Source organism: Dermacentor albipictus, chromosome 1 (genome assembly GCF_038994185.2).
Source record: "Dermacentor albipictus isolate Rhodes 1998 colony chromosome 1, USDA_Dalb.pri_finalv2, whole genome shotgun sequence".
Lineage (NCBI taxonomy): Eukaryota > Metazoa > Arthropoda > Arachnida > Ixodida > Ixodidae > Dermacentor > Dermacentor albipictus.
The window spans coordinates 523,665,897-523,682,591 of NC_091821.1; the positions used below are offsets into that span (position 1 = coordinate 523,665,897).

The 16,695-nt window shown below is 46.6% G+C and overlaps 1 protein-coding gene across 4 annotated transcripts in view; it reads right to left on the minus strand.

The window, feature by feature from the left end:
* The window catches only part of LOC135908127 (very long-chain specific acyl-CoA dehydrogenase, mitochondrial-like), a 460,653-nt gene that overhangs the window by 405,121 nt on the left and 38,837 nt on the right, over positions 1-16,695 (minus strand). For all 4 annotated transcript variants that reach the window (XM_065439879.2, XM_065439881.2, XM_065439880.2 and 1 more), the window contains exon 2: positions 4,955-5,024. In XM_065439879.2, the coding sequence (XP_065295951.1) occupies positions 4,955-5,024 (70 nt within the window). The remainder of the gene's footprint in view (positions 1-4,954; positions 5,025-16,695) is intronic.

Sequence of the window (16,695 nt, forward strand, 5' to 3'; positions counted from 1 at the left end):
ATGTGAAGTTAAATGAAAAAAAAAAACTGAACATGACATTTACCAGAAAAAAGTATCCACACATGAGCAGTTACCTAAACAGCGTTGATGATGTGGCCGTTCTCCAACAAGATCTAGACAAAATCAACGAGTGGTGTGTAAAGTGGCATGTGAAGTTAAATGAAAAAAAAAACTGAACATGACATTTACCAGAAAAAAGTATCCACACATGAGCAGTTACCTAAACAGCATACCTTTAAAACAAGTATCAGATTACAAATACCTAGGTGTTTATTTTACATCTTCGCTAAGGTGGCAGACACACATTATGTTGCAGCCAAAACTGGGAAAGTGTTGGGCTTTTTGCGTCGGAAGGCCTGAACTTTTCCTGTCCCTACTAAAGAATTATTGTACAAAACCAATGTTATACCCCTTCTTGAATATGCCTGCACAGTCTGGAGCCCTCCAGCAAAGCGAGAGAATGATAAATTGGAAAGGATTCAAAATTTGGCTGCCCGGTTTGTGTCAAGCAATTACCGCTGGACTATTGGGGTGGAAAGTATAAAAGAAACACTGAATTGGGTTAAAACATAAGTTTTGGCGAGTTGGTAAAACATATTTGAAAAGAACAGCGCGGTGTTCACGGGGACAAGCAGGGAGAAACGCCACGGACGAGCGATGACTTGCAACTGAAGTTTATTGCTTGGAACGAAGCATATATACCAGCTCCAACCAACAGAAGAAACCAAAAAAACATACATATATTCACAATCATTCCTACACGCTGCACTGTGCAGGGGAGATACCTGCAATCATCATATCCCCCCCACTAAAATGCTAGTTCTTTGAACGTAATGGATAAGGAGGGGCTACTGACGCATGCGTCTTTTGACCAGGCGATGTGCACTGCTTCGATGATTTCACGGGTTAGTTGGTTACTATGTTTACTTAAAATTTGTGTTCTAGCAAAGCCAGTGTGGCAGGCCCTGGTGTCGCAGTCTCTACAGTGGATGCCAGATGCCCTTTTACTGTATTATGCACATTGTTGCTGTGCTCCTTCAGGCGTTCATTAAGGCATCTCCCTGTTTGACCGACATATAGCCTACCACATAACAACGGAATGGCATAGACAACTCCATCTTTACAAGATACGAATTGATTTTCAAGTTTAATGTTGCACTCTCTTGAAACGAATTCATTGTTAACCACTTTGCACATCTTCCCAAGCTTATCCGGCACCGAGAAGACTACTCTGACACATGCTCTGTTAGCTATCTTTTTTATTCTATGGGAGACATGATGAATATACGGCACTACAGCGGTTTTTCCTTTTTCCTTTCCTGTCGTCGAATCTACCCTTTGTTCTTTTCTGTTTTGGCTCAAACTATTGAGGATGGTTTCTGACACTGACACTGGCAACTACTTGGGATAACCAGCCTTTACCAGACGATCTGTTTGATGATTGAAGCTATCTTGCATGGAGTGCGTGCATGATTTGTTAAGCGCATTATAATAGCATGATTTAGCCACTGCTCGTTTAACCAGCTTAGAATGAGATGACGTAAAAGGCAGCAATGGCTTATTGCTTCGTGGTTCGTAAGACCAACACGTGTGATGTTGCATTAATCTGAGTTTGATACCCAAAAATCTGATGGCACTGTTTTCTGGCACTTCAGTAACTAATATGAGTGGATAAAGGCACTGAACAAAGCATTTTTAGTGGGGGGGGGGGAGGGGGGGATATGATGATTACAGGTATCTCCCTTGTTCAGTGCAGCGTGTAGGAATGATTGTGAATATATGTATGGTTTTTTGGTTTCTTCTGTTGGTTGGAGCTGGTATATATGCTTCGTTCCAAGCAATAAACTTCAGTTGCAAGTCAGCTCTCGTCCGTGTCATTTCTCCCTGCTTGTCCCCGTGAACACCGCGCTGTTTGTATAAAAAAACTGAATTGGGAGCATTTAGATAATCGTCGACGTAAGTTGCGATTGAAATTGAAAATTTAATTGAAAGTCGATTGAAATTTACCATGGTCGTGTCGGGATTGAAAATACAAAATATTTGCTCACACCTCACTATGTCTAAGACAGAGTTGATCACATGTTCAACGTACGGGAAATCACATGCAAGACTGATTTACTTCGATGGCTTTCTTTCCTAGAACAATCAGCGAATGGAACCAATTGCCATCAAACATTGCCTCTGTTATGTCTAATTATGTTTTCTTTTCTATGTTAGCATAACCGCGTTTAAGTTGGTGCCAATGACATCTGTATTTTGTGACTGATTGTGATTAGCGGTAGTATTTTTATTAGTTGTTTGACTGACACTGTATGTATTTCTTTATCTTTTTTGTGTATATCCTCCCCCACTGTAATGCCTGTTAAGGCGCTGTGGTTAATCAAGTAAAAGAAAAATTAACAGACCCGTAATTTAAGAGAAAGGAGTGCTTACATTAATTTTTATAGTGAGATAAACTTCTTACTTAGCGCATATTGCTAATTGAAGTTCCAATTTCAAAATTCCTATTTCCTCCCTCACCTTTTTTCCTTCCTCTGTGCAGGTATTGCTTGCCTATGCCAACAAGAACAGTTGCGTTGAGACACAAGAACCTTCACGCATGGCCTTTGACAGCAAGCCTTTGTGGCCCGCCAGTGCTCTCCTACGAAGGCTGGCCTGCTCTGGCAGTAGCGGGATTCATCTTCAAGATTTGTCCATGATCCCCTTTGCTGCTATTTTTCACTCTTATGAATTACACTTTCTGAATTTTTTCTAATTTCTTAGGTAATAAAGTATGACTATGTGACATGGTGTGAAGTAGATGCCCTGCAGCATTAACGCTTGCAATCATCTTTTATGCATGAAAAACTCATTGTACAGTGTATGAAAAAAATAACACCATAATATGACTTATCTTTCAGTTCCGGTAACATGCAACATGCAAGGAATTCACTAATGGGTGGTATGCTGAAGAACTGGCCGTTTTTTTTTTGTGTGATGCTGTGCAAGCTTGTAACATTACCTTACAAGGGGCAATAACAAAGTAAGTTACAATTTACTTTTAAGTGAAGCCATGGACATCAGAAAAAAATATATTTATATTGCCAGTTAGGGTGGTTTGCAGAGTGTTTTTCCAGATGTGTCATCATCATCATCATCAGCCTGGCTACGCCCACTGCAGGGCAAAGGCCTCTCCCATACTTCAACAACCCCGGTCATGTACTAATTGTGGCCATGTCGTCCCTGCAAACTTCTTAATCTCATCCGCCCACCTAACTTTCTGCCTCCCCCTGCTACGCTTCCCTTCCCTTGGAATCCACTCCGTAGCCCGTAATGGCCAACGGTTATCATCCCTCCTCATTACATGTCCTGCCCATGCCCATTTCTCTTTCTTTATTTCAACTAAGATATCATTACCTCGCGTTTGTTCCCTCACCCACTCTGCTCTTTTCTTATCCCTTAACGTTACACCCATCATTCTTCTTTCCATAGCTTGTTGCATCGTCCTCAATTTAAGTAGAACCCTTTTCGTAAGCCTCCAGGTTTCTGCCCCGTAGGTGAGTACTGGTAAGACAGCTATTATACACTTTTCTCTTGAGGGATAATGGCAACTTGCTGTAGATGATCTATGAATGCCTGCCAAACGCACCCCAGCCCATTCTTATTCTTCTGATTATTTCCGTCTCATGATCCGGATCCGCCGTCACTACCTGCCCTAAGTAGATGTGTACTACCCTTTATTTCTTAAGAATTCATTGCAGCACAGCGTTTTGTTTTGTATACTGGTGTAAGGCTATTGTGCCCCCTGTAGCCGAAACCAGGATGTAATTTTTGCCTAAACTGCAGCATCACTGACAAAATGTTTCCCTGCTAGAAACCATTTCAATTTAGTGGAGAGCCAGCAGGGTGAAGTTTTGTCAATAATGACGTGTTTCATGCAGAGATGTTCTTGTTTCGGTCAATGGGAGAACATTGGCATGATATCAGAATAAAATACAGACCTATTGATCTAGTGGGGTCCAAACCCTGATGTTGTTTTATTCGAAAAATAATTCTGACAGGCGGCATTCAATTGATTGGTCTAAGTAAAAAGCACTAATTTACCAATTAGCTGCACTACACTATTCATGGTTCCCATCTGGAAAAACTATGTGTGTGTCACTCTATCCGACAATATAAACTTTCTTTTTTCTGATGTCCGTGCCTCATTTAAAATAAATTGTAACTGTGGGCAAACCTCATGTTACTGTAGCAGCTGCCAAAAAAATTTTAGAGTATGTTTAAAAGAAGTCTTCAGTTGTTCTTGTCAAGGTGTCCATTAGCCTACTTTTAGCGTAACGTCAGCAGGGCTTACTGAAGCACTTCTAGACGTCCATGGCTACAAAATGTCTTGACCAAGACAGCTAGTAACTTTTGAATTAGCCATTCAAGACATCTTTTAGACATCAAATAGCTGCTTGCAGTACTGACGTACGGGGCAGAAACCTGGAGGCTTACAAAAAGGGTTCTACTTAAATTGAAGACGATGCAACGAGCTATGGAAAGAAGAATGATGGGTGTAATGTTAAGGGATAAGAAAAGAGCAAATTGGGTAAGGAAACAAACGTGAAGTAATGACATCCTAGTTGAAATCAAGAAAAAGAAATGGGCATGGGCAGGACATGTAATGAGGAGGGAAGATAACCTATGGTCATTAAGGATTACGGACTGGATTCTAAGAGAAGGGAAGCGTAGCAGGGGGTGGCAGAAAGTTAGGTGGGCGGGTGAGATTAAGAAGTTTGCAGGGACAACATGGCCACAATTAGCGCGTGACCAGGGTAGTTGGAGAAGTATGAGAGAGGCCTTTGCCCTGCAGTGGGCGTAACCAGGCTGGTGATGATGATGATGAGCTGCTTGTGTGTTTTGTGGGTACTCAGCAGAAGCATACACAAGATAAAACGCTAGCCTCAAAACAGTGCTTGTGAGGTTGACTGACCACTTTCTTGAAGGTGCGCTGCCGCTGGCCACTGGCCGGCGCGTGGCCACTGTCGTTGCTCGCCCAGCGCCTGCAGGCACAGAAAGTGGGCACATTACAGGGGGTGCAACTGACAGCAACGTATCACACCATTACATGAAGTAAGGCTCATAAATTGCAGCAAACGCTTGCTATAACAAAACAAACATGGCGTCATGTGCCCAAACATGCACACAAACAGAATTCACTCAATGAACGCAAGCTCTCGCGGTAACAACACTGGCATAAGAGTACAAAGAAAACCCAAGGTCAGTCCAAATAGGTTGCGAAGCTTTGGACGAAAAGCAGTTCAGCACAAATTGTCACTGACATCTGCAAGGGGGGTTATGGGAGCAGCGGTTGAATAGCAACTATGTTTGGAGGGTACAAACAATGGGAAAAGTTTTTTTAATTCAAGCAAGAGACAACTTCATTCAATTGGATTGGATTGGAAAAACTAATAAAATTCATTCAATGAAAATAAAATTGCTGGTCAATTTTATATGTTCGTGACGTGTTAAGAACAAGGAAGTTTATTTCATTTTATTATTATTAATAAATACATTTCTTTTCAGCGCCTATCGTTACAGGGGGTGTTGACGCAGCTATCACTTGCAATGATATGCAGCTCTTGAAATGTGCAGAAAGGTGCGCTCATAGAGTTCTCGCAACATGCCCCCTCACTCAATGTGCTTTTTTGCTTGTCGAAGTTTGTCTGAATTTCGTGACATAGGTAGCTTCATCGCTTAACATGCTAAGGCAAAAGTAGTGAGTTACGACTGCCACATAACTGTTTAGTTGTTTTTGTGTGATTGTGCTGGCCGATGGGCTTGGCAACCGGCAATAGGATCAGCACCCTACACCTAAAGCTTTTGTCGGCCCCCAAAGAAAGTATGTTCTGTGCAGGGGTGCGATTTCGACAACCATATGGCTGGCCTTTTCCTGCATCGCTTTTGGCGCTCAAAGCTCGAAATGCCGAGCAAGTTGAATGGCGGGGCATTTGAATATAATGACATGTGTACTTCTTTATCTTTATCGGGCGACCACTTTTCACCACCTAACAAATGTTATTGCATAGCGTAGGACGCGTCTCCATGTAAAAGAAGTTTCTGGAATGTTATCGATGGTCATCTCTTCTGTGAAGATGGCAATGGTCTCACTGGGTAATTGGCCTGGGTTTCCAGCAGAACTTCAGCCCTTTCTTTTCGGACGACGCTCGTGAACGTCCTCAGGAAGTTACTGCGGAACAGGTCCCATGTTCCAAGGGTGGACTCCTGGTTCTTGAACCAAGTCCTCGCGGCATCTTCCAAGGAGAAATACACATGTCGTAGCTTATCCTCAGATGTCCAGTTGTTAAAGGTCGAGATCCTTTCGAAAGTTTCGAGCCAGGTTTCCGTCCAACGACCATAGTTCCCGAAGCACACTTCGACGTAAATCAAAGTCTCCCCATGAGCAAGCAGCAACAGCTCAGAAGTCTTCTTCGACAATACAAGGACTGCTTTTCGACGTCATCGAGGATTCGGCAAACACCAGTTGCAAAGCATCGCATAATAACCAAAGAGTGTGCTCAACCACTCCGCCAGAGCCCTTACCGAGTTTTGACGTGAGAACGTAAAGCTATTAGGCAACAAGTCAACGAAATGCTCCGCGACGACATCATCCAGCTGTCCAAAAGCCCGTGGGCATCTAATGTTGTCCTGGAGTAAAAAAAGGATGGAACCCTACGTTTCTGCGTTGATTATAATCGACTGAACAAGATCAGGAAGAAAGACGTATACACCCTTCCACGGATAGACAACGCATTGGATCAGCTCTGCAATGCTAAGAACTTCTCGTTGATCGACCTCAAGTCTGGCTACTGGCAAATAGAAGTCGACGAGAGAGATCGCAAAAAGATTGCCTTTATTATGCCAGACAGCGTCTACGAGTTCAAGGTCATGCCATTCGATCTGTACTCGGCGCCTGCCACGTTCCAGCGCGTCATGGATACTGTGTTAGCAGGATTCAAGTGGCAGACCTGTCTTGTTTACTTGGATGACGTTGTTGCCATCGCCGGAAATTTCGACGATCACCTTAGACGGCTTGCGACAGTACTAGAGGCCATCAAATCATCGGGGCTTACTCTGAAACCAGAAAAGTGCCATTTCGCTTACGATGAGCTTCCGTTCCTAGGCCACGTCATCAGCAAATCCGGAGTATGCCCCAACCCACAGAAAACAGCTGCCATAGCAAAGTTCCCGCAGTCCATCGACAAGAAGGCAGCGCGTAGATTCCTTGGCATGTGTGCCTACTATAGGCGCTTTGTCGAGGATTTTCATGCATCGCTGAGCCGCTAGCGCATCTAACCGAATCTGAGGTCGAGTTCACGTGGCAAACGCCGCAGGTTTACACATTTCAAGAACTAAAACGACGCATGCAGTCACCGCCGGTACTTGCACATTTCGACGAAGATGCCGATACCAAAATCCACACTGACACCAGAAGCCTAGGCCTTGGTGCCATCCTAATCCAGAAGAAAGACGGACATGAAGGGGTGGTATATTATGCTAGCCGGTCCCTGTCAAAAGCGGAAGGCAATTATTCTACGACTGAAAAGGAATGCCTCGCAATCATTTGGGCAACAGCAAAATTCCGCCTTTACCTATATGGCAGGCCATTCAAAGTTGTCAGCGACCATCACGCATTGTGTTGGCTGGCTAACTTAAAGGACCCTTGAGGACGGCTGGCGAGGTGGAGCCTCAGACTGCAAGAATGTGACGTCACGGTAATATACAAGTCCGGAAGAAAACACTCCGACGCCGACTGCTTATCACGCGCCCCCATTGATCCTCCACCGGAAGACGACAAGGATGACACCCCTTTTTCGGAATAATAAGTGCAGAATACTTCACTAAACAGCAACGAGCAGACCCGGAGCTAAAAGGCCTCGTCGAGTCTTTGGAAGGGAACACCGACGTAGTACCTAGGGCATTTAAGCGCAGATTGTCTTCGGTCACATTACAAAACAACCTGCTCGTAAAGAAGAACTTCTCACCAGGCCGTGCCAGCTACCTTCTTGTTCCCTCAGCACTGTGTTCAGAAGTACTGTATGCCCTACATGACGATCCAACCACTGGGCACCTCGGATTCTCGCAAACGCTGTCGAGGATACAGGAAAGGTATTATTGGCAGCATCTGACCGCCGACGTCGCCCGTTATGTCAAGACATGCCGAGACTGTCAGTGACGCAAGACACCACTGACAAGGCCAGCAGGATTACTACAGCCGATCGAACCTCCTTGCCGACCATTTCAGCAGATCGGGATTTGTTGGGACCGTTTTTGGCGTCAACATCTGGAAATAACTGGATCGTCGTGGTGATGGACTCTCTCACCCACTTCGCTGAAACTAAAGCTCTACCGAAAGGCAGCGCAGCCGAAGTGGCAAAATTTTTCGTCGAGAACATTCTGCTACAACATGGTGCCCCAGAAGTCCTCATCACCGACAGAGGAACAACGTTTACAGCAGAGCTCACCCAAGACATTGTGCAGTACAGCCATTTGTCTGCCTACCATTCGCAGACGAATGGTCTCACGGAGCGCCTGAACAAGACCCTTGCCGACATGCTAGCAATGTACATCGACGTCGAGCACAAGACGTGGGATGCGGTCCTGCCGTACGTAACATTCGCTCACAACACGGGGGTGCAAGAAACAACACAGATCACGCTGTGTAAGCTGGTTTATGGCAGGAACCAGACGACGACACTCGACGCCATGCTGCCACATGTCACCGATGAAGAGAATCTTGATATCGCGACCTATCTTGAGCGTGCCAAAGAAGTCCGACAGTCAGACCCCTATAAGTCGACGAGGACCGAGCGAGAAGCTTTTACATCGCTATTTCGGACCGTACAAGATCACCCGACATATTGGCGCACTGGACTATGAGGTCGTGCCAAACGACATTTCACTATCACAGCGGCGCCGCTCACGACCTGAAATAGTCCACGTTGTGCGACTCAAGCCGCACTACCAGCGTTAATGAACTTTGGGACATTACGTAACTGTCCTTTGGACTTTGTTTCTTTTCGTTGTTTTGTCACTTTTGTTTAATAAGTGTCCTTTTGTGTTTCGCTTGCTTATATTTGTAGCATCGGGACGATGCTCTTTAAGAGGGGGGTAATGACACGTGTAGTCCTTTATCTTTATCGGGCGACCACTTCTCACCACCTAACAAATGTTAACGCATAGCACAGGACGCGCCTGCATGTAAAAGAAGTTTCTGGAATGTTATCGATGGTTCCATTCGCTGTCTTTCCCGGCAACTTGTGCAATCTGATTACGCGTATGCACGACGCGTATAGTGTAGAGCTTTGTGGAAGACGCGCGAGGCCCAGCGGTTACTCTGGAACATTCGATGACTGATCTATAAAAGCCGATGCGCTTGACCACCTGATCAGATTTTCGACGATCTCTAACTGTGTTCGCCGCTATCGTTGTGCTTTAAGTGTAGCCTGTCTTTGTGGGCACAGGTTCGCCCAATAAAAGCTAGTTTTGTCTTTCACAGTATTGCTACTGCGTTTTTTAACGTCACTACCACGTGGCAATATAGCTCTAAAGGCAGGCCAACAAAACAAATTTCGCGCCTTCCAAAACAAAATGATGTCACTTCTGTTTTCAACAGATATGGCGTCACACTATTTTTTCTTCCGCCTGAAGTGTTCCCTCCACATACACATGGCGTTAAACCCCATGAACCATCAATGAACTGCCATGTTTTTAACGTATGGGCTCCTATAGAAGCTTCGCTACCAGGTGTATTTACCTTGGATAACCAATATGGGTCTCCTTTGTAGCTTTGCACTACAGTTGGGAGGATGACAATTTTTCCTTTTATCAACCTTCCTCCACTTAATGAACATCTGTAAAACTGATCGGCCTTAAGAACAAAAACCGCACAAAAAATGGGACGAGAAAAGCTCTTTCGTCTCCCATTTGTGGCGCTGCTTTTGTCCTTATACATCGTGTACTAATTATCCAAACAGAAAACAGTGCTTGTTCACCTTATTTTGTCTTCTTGTGCTTAAAGTTGATGATCAATTCAGCCTCACTCTGTATTCTGCTAGCCTCTTCATTAGCTCACATAACGGAATGACCGTCCCAGAAAAGCAATGCCACCAATCAGTGTTGCCATTCTTGCGATTTTTCTTTCTTGTCTATTTAGTGATAAATTTTTCTATTTAGTGGCTGGCAACTTCTTAGTCAAAGTTAGAAAATTTGTTCCAAGATAACTTTCTACAGTGCAAGTTATTATTTAAAAACTACCAGTAACTGGTCCAAATTGCCTGCACAGAGCGTGGTTTCTGTGCTCATGATGAAGCTAGTTGCCTCCACATCGTTGGTTGTTGCACAGTACTTGTGCTCGACAGCAAAATGATCCTAACAGACGTTACATTTTGTTCACAAAATATGAGTTTCAGCACTTTTTACAAAACTGACTTTCAAGGACCTTAACGAAACAGGTTTGCAGTTTTTGCTACAAATATTGTCATGTGGTGGTGACGCTGCAGAACACAGTAGCAAGACTGTGAAAGACAAAACTAACTTTTATTGGACGAACCTGTGCCCACAAAAACAAGCTACACTTATAGCATAATGATTGCAGCGAACACGGTCGGCGGTCGGCGAAAATCTGATCAACAGGTCAAGCGTGTCGGCTTTTATACATCAATCGTCGAATGTTCCAGACTAATCGCTGGGACCCGCCTGTCTTCCACAAAGTTTTACACTATTCGCGGCGCGTATACAAGCAATCAGTTTACACAATGTTCGGTAAAAGACAGCGGATGGAACCATCGATAACATTCCAGAAACTTCTTATACATGCAGGTGCGTCCTGCGCTGTGCGATAACATTTGTTGAGTGGTGAAACATGGTCACCCGGGAAAGATGAACATGTACACGGGTCAATACCCCCCTCTTAAAATGCATCAACCCAATGCTGCAAACACGAAAGTAATAAACAAAGCACCCGTAGCAAAGAAACAACAAACTAAGGAAGTTCGTCAGCGTGCGAAAAAGGGCTTAAGATGCACCACGTAGACCACTTCAGATTGTGCGCGGTGCCGCTGTGAATGCGAAATGCCGTCTGGCACGACCTCATAGTCTAGTGCGCCAACACGTTGGATGAACTTGTAGGGTCCGAAATAGTGTCGCAATAGTTTCTCACCAAGTCCTCATCAACGTATTGGAGTCCAAACCCAAACACGGTCACCAGGCTGGTACTCGAAGCGTCGCCAGAGGTTGCAGTGTCGGCTGTCGGTACGCTGCTGCTACTTGATCCGTAGGCGGGTGAGCTGTCGAGCTTCATCGGCGTGCTGGAGATAGGTAGCGACGTCAACATTCTCTTCATCAGTGACATGCGGCAGCATGGCGTCGAGCGTCGTCGTCGAGTTCCTGTCGTAAACCAACTTGATTTCTGTTGTTTCGTGGACCGCCGTGTTGTAAGAGAAGGTTACAAACGGCGGGACTGCGTCCCACATCTTGTGATCGACGCTAACGTACACTGCTAGCATGTAGGCGAGGGTCTTGTTTAGGCGCTCCGTGAGACCATTCGTTGGTGGATGGTAGGCAGTTGTCCTCCTATGGCTTCTCTAGCTATATTGCAGAATGGCTTGGGTGAGCTCTGCTGTAAAGGACGTTCCTCTGTCGGTGATGACTTCTGGGCCACTATGTCGCAGCAGGATGTTCTCGACGAAAAATTTCGCCACTTCGGCTGCACTGCTTTTTGGTAAAGCTTAAGATTCAGCGAAGCGGGTGAGATAGTCTGCCGCCCCGACGTTTCATTTATTTTCAGATGTTGACGTCGAAAACGGTCCCAACAAATCCATCCCAATTTGCTGGAATGGTCGGCAAGGAGGTTCGATCGGCTGTAGTAATCCTGCTGGCCTTGTCGGTGGCGTGTTGTATCACTGACAGTCTCGGCATGTCTTGATGTAACTGGCGACGTTGGCGGTCAGACACGGCCAGTAGTACCTTTCCTGTATCCACGACAGCGTCCGGGAGAATCCGAGGTGCCCAGCGGTTGGATCGTTGTGTAGGGTGTGCAGTACTTCTAGATGCAGCGCTGACGGTACAACAAGAAGGTAGCTGACGCGGACTGGTGAGAAGCTCTTCTTCACTAGCTGGTTGTTTTGTAGCGTGAACGTAGGCAACCCGCGCTTAAATACCCTATGGACAACGTCGGTGTTCCCTTCCAAATGCTCGATGAGGCCTTTTAGCTCCGGGTCTGCTCATTGCTCTTGAGTGAAGTCTACTGCCCCTATGATTCCAAGGAAGGCGTCGTCATCCTCGTCATCTTGCGGCAGGGGATAGACGGGGGCGCGTGATAGGCAGTCGGCGTCAGTGTTTTCGTCCGAACTTGTAGATTACCATGACGTCATATTCTTGCAGTCTGAGGCTATACTGCACCAGCCGTCCTGAAGGGTCCTTTAAGTTAGCTAGCCAACACAATGAATGGGCTTTGAATGGCCTGCCATAGAGGTAAGGGCAGAATTTTGCTGTAGCCCAAATGATGGCGAGACATTCCTTTTCAGTCATAGAATAATTGCCTTCCGCTTTTGACAGCGACCGGCTAGCCAAAGATATCACCCGTTCAAGTCAGTCTTTCCCCTGGACTAGGACGGCACCGAGGCCTGGCATCAGTATGGGTTTCAGTATCGGCGTCCTCGTCGAAGTGTGCAAGTACCGGCGGCGACTGCATGCATCGTTTGAGTGCTTGAAATGCATCGGCCTGCGGCGTTTCCCAGTTGAACTCGACATCACATCTGGTTTGACGTGTTAGCGGCTCTGCGATGCATGAAAAGTCCTTGACAAAACACCTATAGTAGTCGCACATGCCAAGGAATCTGCGCACTGCCTTCTTGTCGACTCGCTGCAGGAACTTTGTGATGGCAGCTGTCTTCTGCGGGTCGGGACATACTCCAGATTTGCTGATGACGTGGCCTAGGAACAGAAGCTCACTAAGCGAAGCGGCACTTTTCCGGCTTCGGAATAAGCCCTGATGACTTGATGACCTCTAATACTGTCACAAGCCACCTAAGCTGATCGTCGAAATTTCCGGCAAAGACAACGACGTGATCCAAGTAACCAAGACAGGTCTGCGACTTCAATCCTGCTAACACCGTGTCCATGACGCGCCGAAACGTTGCAGGCGCCGAGCACAGTGCGAATGGCATGACCTTGAACTCGTAGAGGCCGTCTAGCGTAATGAAGGTGGTCTTTTTGCGATCTCTCTCGTCGACTTCTATTTGCCAGTAGCCAGACTTGAGGGCCACCGACGAGAAGTATTTAGCGTTGCAGAGCTGATGCAATGCATCATCTATTCGTGGAAGGGGCTAAATGTCCTCCTTCATGATCTTGTTAAGTCGACGATAATCGACGCAGAAACGTAGGGTTCCGTCCTTTTTCTTCACCAGGACTACAGATGTCCACGGGCTTTTCAATGGTTGGATGATGTCGTCGCACAGCATTTTGTCGACTTGTTGCCTAATAGTTTCACGTTCTCGTGTTGAAACTCGGTAAGGGCTCTGGCAGAGGGGTCGAGCGCACTCTTTGGTTATTACGCGATGCTTTGCAACTGGTGTTTGTCGAATCGTCGATGACATCGACAAGCAGTCTTTGTATCGTCAGAGAAGACTTCTGATCTGCTGCTGCTTACTCATGGGAAGACTTGGATTTACATCGAAGTGTGGTTCGGGGACTATGGTCATAGGGGTAGATGCGGCAGAATCCGAGAGGACAAAGGCGTTGCTGGTTTCCACGATTTCCTCGATGTACACGATTGTCGTGCCCTTGTTGATGTGCCTGAACTCTTGGCTGAAGTTGGTTAGCATCACTTCAGCTTTCCCTCAGTGAAGCCGAGCGATGCCTCTTGCAATGCAAATTTCACATTCGAGCAGTAGACGTTGGTCGCCCTCGATGACGCCTTCTACATCAGCGGGTGTTGCGGCGCCGACGGAAATAATAATGTTGGAGTGCGGCGGGATGCTCAGTTGATCTTCGAGTACACTCAAGGCATGGTGACTACGAGAGCTCTCCGGTGGTATCGCTTGATCCTCCAACAGCGTTATCGATTTTGACTTCAGGTCTATGATTGCACTGTGTTGGTTCAGGAAGTCCATGCCGAGAATGACGTCTCGTGAACACTGTTGGAAGATAACGAAGGTGGTAGGGTAAGTCTGGTCATGAACGGTAATTCTTGCCGTGCAGATTCCAGTTGGCGTAATGGGGGTGTACTCGAGCGGTCCGAATTTGAGGGCCTTCCCATGCAGTTTTAACTTTCTTCAACTGAGCGGATGTGTCCACTCACTACGGAGTAATCAGCCCCTGTGTCCACTAAGGCTGTGGCGCGTTGATCTGTGGCGTCATCAGGTCGTCTTTCGTCGGCGTAGTCTTAGCTTCCCGACTTCGTCGGGACAGCGGCGTGTCGTTATTATGTCGTCGAGATGGTCTCTTCGGTGTCTTCGTTGGCGGCGGAGGATTTTTGTCAGTTTGACGAACAGCAACCGCACCTCCATCAGTTGCTGCTTTTAGTTTTCCAGATATGGGCTCGCAGACCGGCCCCGAGCTGGGCCAGTGTGTGGTCGGCGCTGCGGCGACCGGTAGTGGCCTGGTGACGGCAAACAGGATGGTCATTGAGGACTCCACTGAGTGTAGGCGAGGTAGTCGGCAATCTCTCGAGGGCGTTTACCTTCCCTCGGGCGTAGTGCGTTGACAGCAAAGCCTCGCAATCCCAGGTCGCGGTATGGGCATTGGCGGTACACATGGCCGGCTTCACCGCAGTGGTAGCAGAGCGAGCGGTGGTCAGGAGCGCGCCAAACGTTTGTCTTTTTCGGGTAGCTGCACTGGGCAACGGGTGGGCGTGCTGGCGGCGGCATAGGTCATCACTTCTGGCTGGGGCTGAGATGATTGTGGTTGCACCTCGGGAACTCGAAGCGATCGCTGAACTTCTTTGATGACTTCGGCGATTGAGGCCACTTGAGGTTGCGATGAAGGGAAGATCTGAAGCTTCTCTAGTACGGCTGCCATGATAGTCTCGCGCAGGTCGTCGGTGGCCAGTGATTGAATTCCGGCGAAGTTTGACTTGGTGTGGCGGTCCAATTGTCGGTTCAGCATTTCCAGTGTCTTCTCAATGCTTGTCACCTCGCGAAGAAACTCGTCGATGGTCTTCAGTGGGCTGCTTACCATTCCAGCGAAAAGTTCCTCCTTTACACCACGCATCAGTAGGCGGACTTTCTTCTCCTCGGACATTTCCGGGCCGGCGTGGCGGAACAAACAGCTAATTTCGTTGGTGAAGATCGTGATCATCTCATTTGGCAGCTGCGCTCTGGTCTCCAGTAGAGCTTGGGCTCGCTCTTTTCGCACGGCGCTTGCAAATGTTTGCAGGAAGCCGCTTCGGAACAGGTCCCACGTCGTCAAGGTGGCTTCTCGATTTTCGAACCACGTCCTGGCGGGGTCCTCCAATGCGAAATAGACATGTTGCAGGTTGTCGTGGCTGTCCCAGCTGTTAAATGTAGCGACCCTGTCATACGTCTCCAGCCAGCTTTCCGGGTCGTCAAATGTGGAACGGTGGAACGTCGGTGGTTTTTTTGGCTGCTGCAGAATTATTGGGGCCGTTGCGGCTGCCATTGGGGATGTTTTCTTGGTCGTCTCTGGACAATCTTCTTGGACTGTCTTCTTAGTCATATCTGGTAGAAGACCAGGTTCCTGGGGCAGCTGCTGTAGCCGACAGCTTGCTCGATGTTCCGGGACGACGTTGGTGTTATCTTTGTGGTCCGGGCTTGGATTACGGCTTGTCGGGTGCATCCGGTACATGAATGTGAAGCACCTCCACGAAATGTCACATGGTGGTGACGTTGAAGAACACAGTAGCAATACTGTGAAAGACAAAACTAACTTTTATTAGGCGAACCCGTGCCCACAAAAACAGGCTACACTTTTAGCCCAACGATAGCGGCGAACACGGTCGGCGAAAATCTGATCAACGGGTCAAGCGCGTCGTCTTTTATACATCAATCGTCGAATGTTCCAGACTAATCACTGGGACCCGCGCGTCTTCCACAAAATTCTACACTATTCGCGTCGCGCATACATGCAATCAGATTACACAAGATTCGGTGACAGACAGAGGATGGAACCATCGATAACATTCCAGAAACGTCCTATATACATGCAGGCACATCCTGCGCTGTGCGATAACATTTGTTAAGCAGTGAAACGCGGTCGCCTGAGAAAGAAACATGTACACGTGTCAATAAAATGGAGGATGTTTCCAACTATAGCAGTAAGCTTAATTTACATAAACAAATTGCGATAATGCATACGATGAGATTTAGAATGAAGCCAAAGCATAATAAGACAGATTGACAGTAGAAAGGCCTGCATAGAGCGGCTGAGCTCGTTCACACGAATCTGAATGCAATGCTGCTCTTTCTTGCATATTTTGGACAAATTTATACTGCACAAACTTTCAGGTGGATCAAGGGGGCGGAAGCATAGTATTTGACCTACACAAAGATTATGCAATTGTAATAGTCATCCTAACAAGAACTCTAAAATTAGTTGGAATAATGCGGTCGAAGTGTATTTAATTTTTGCGGTAAGAAAATCAGGTTACTAGTGTTCTTTTTAATCATCGTAGATTTAGAACGTTACAAACTAAAGGCACATGCCTTCTTCCCC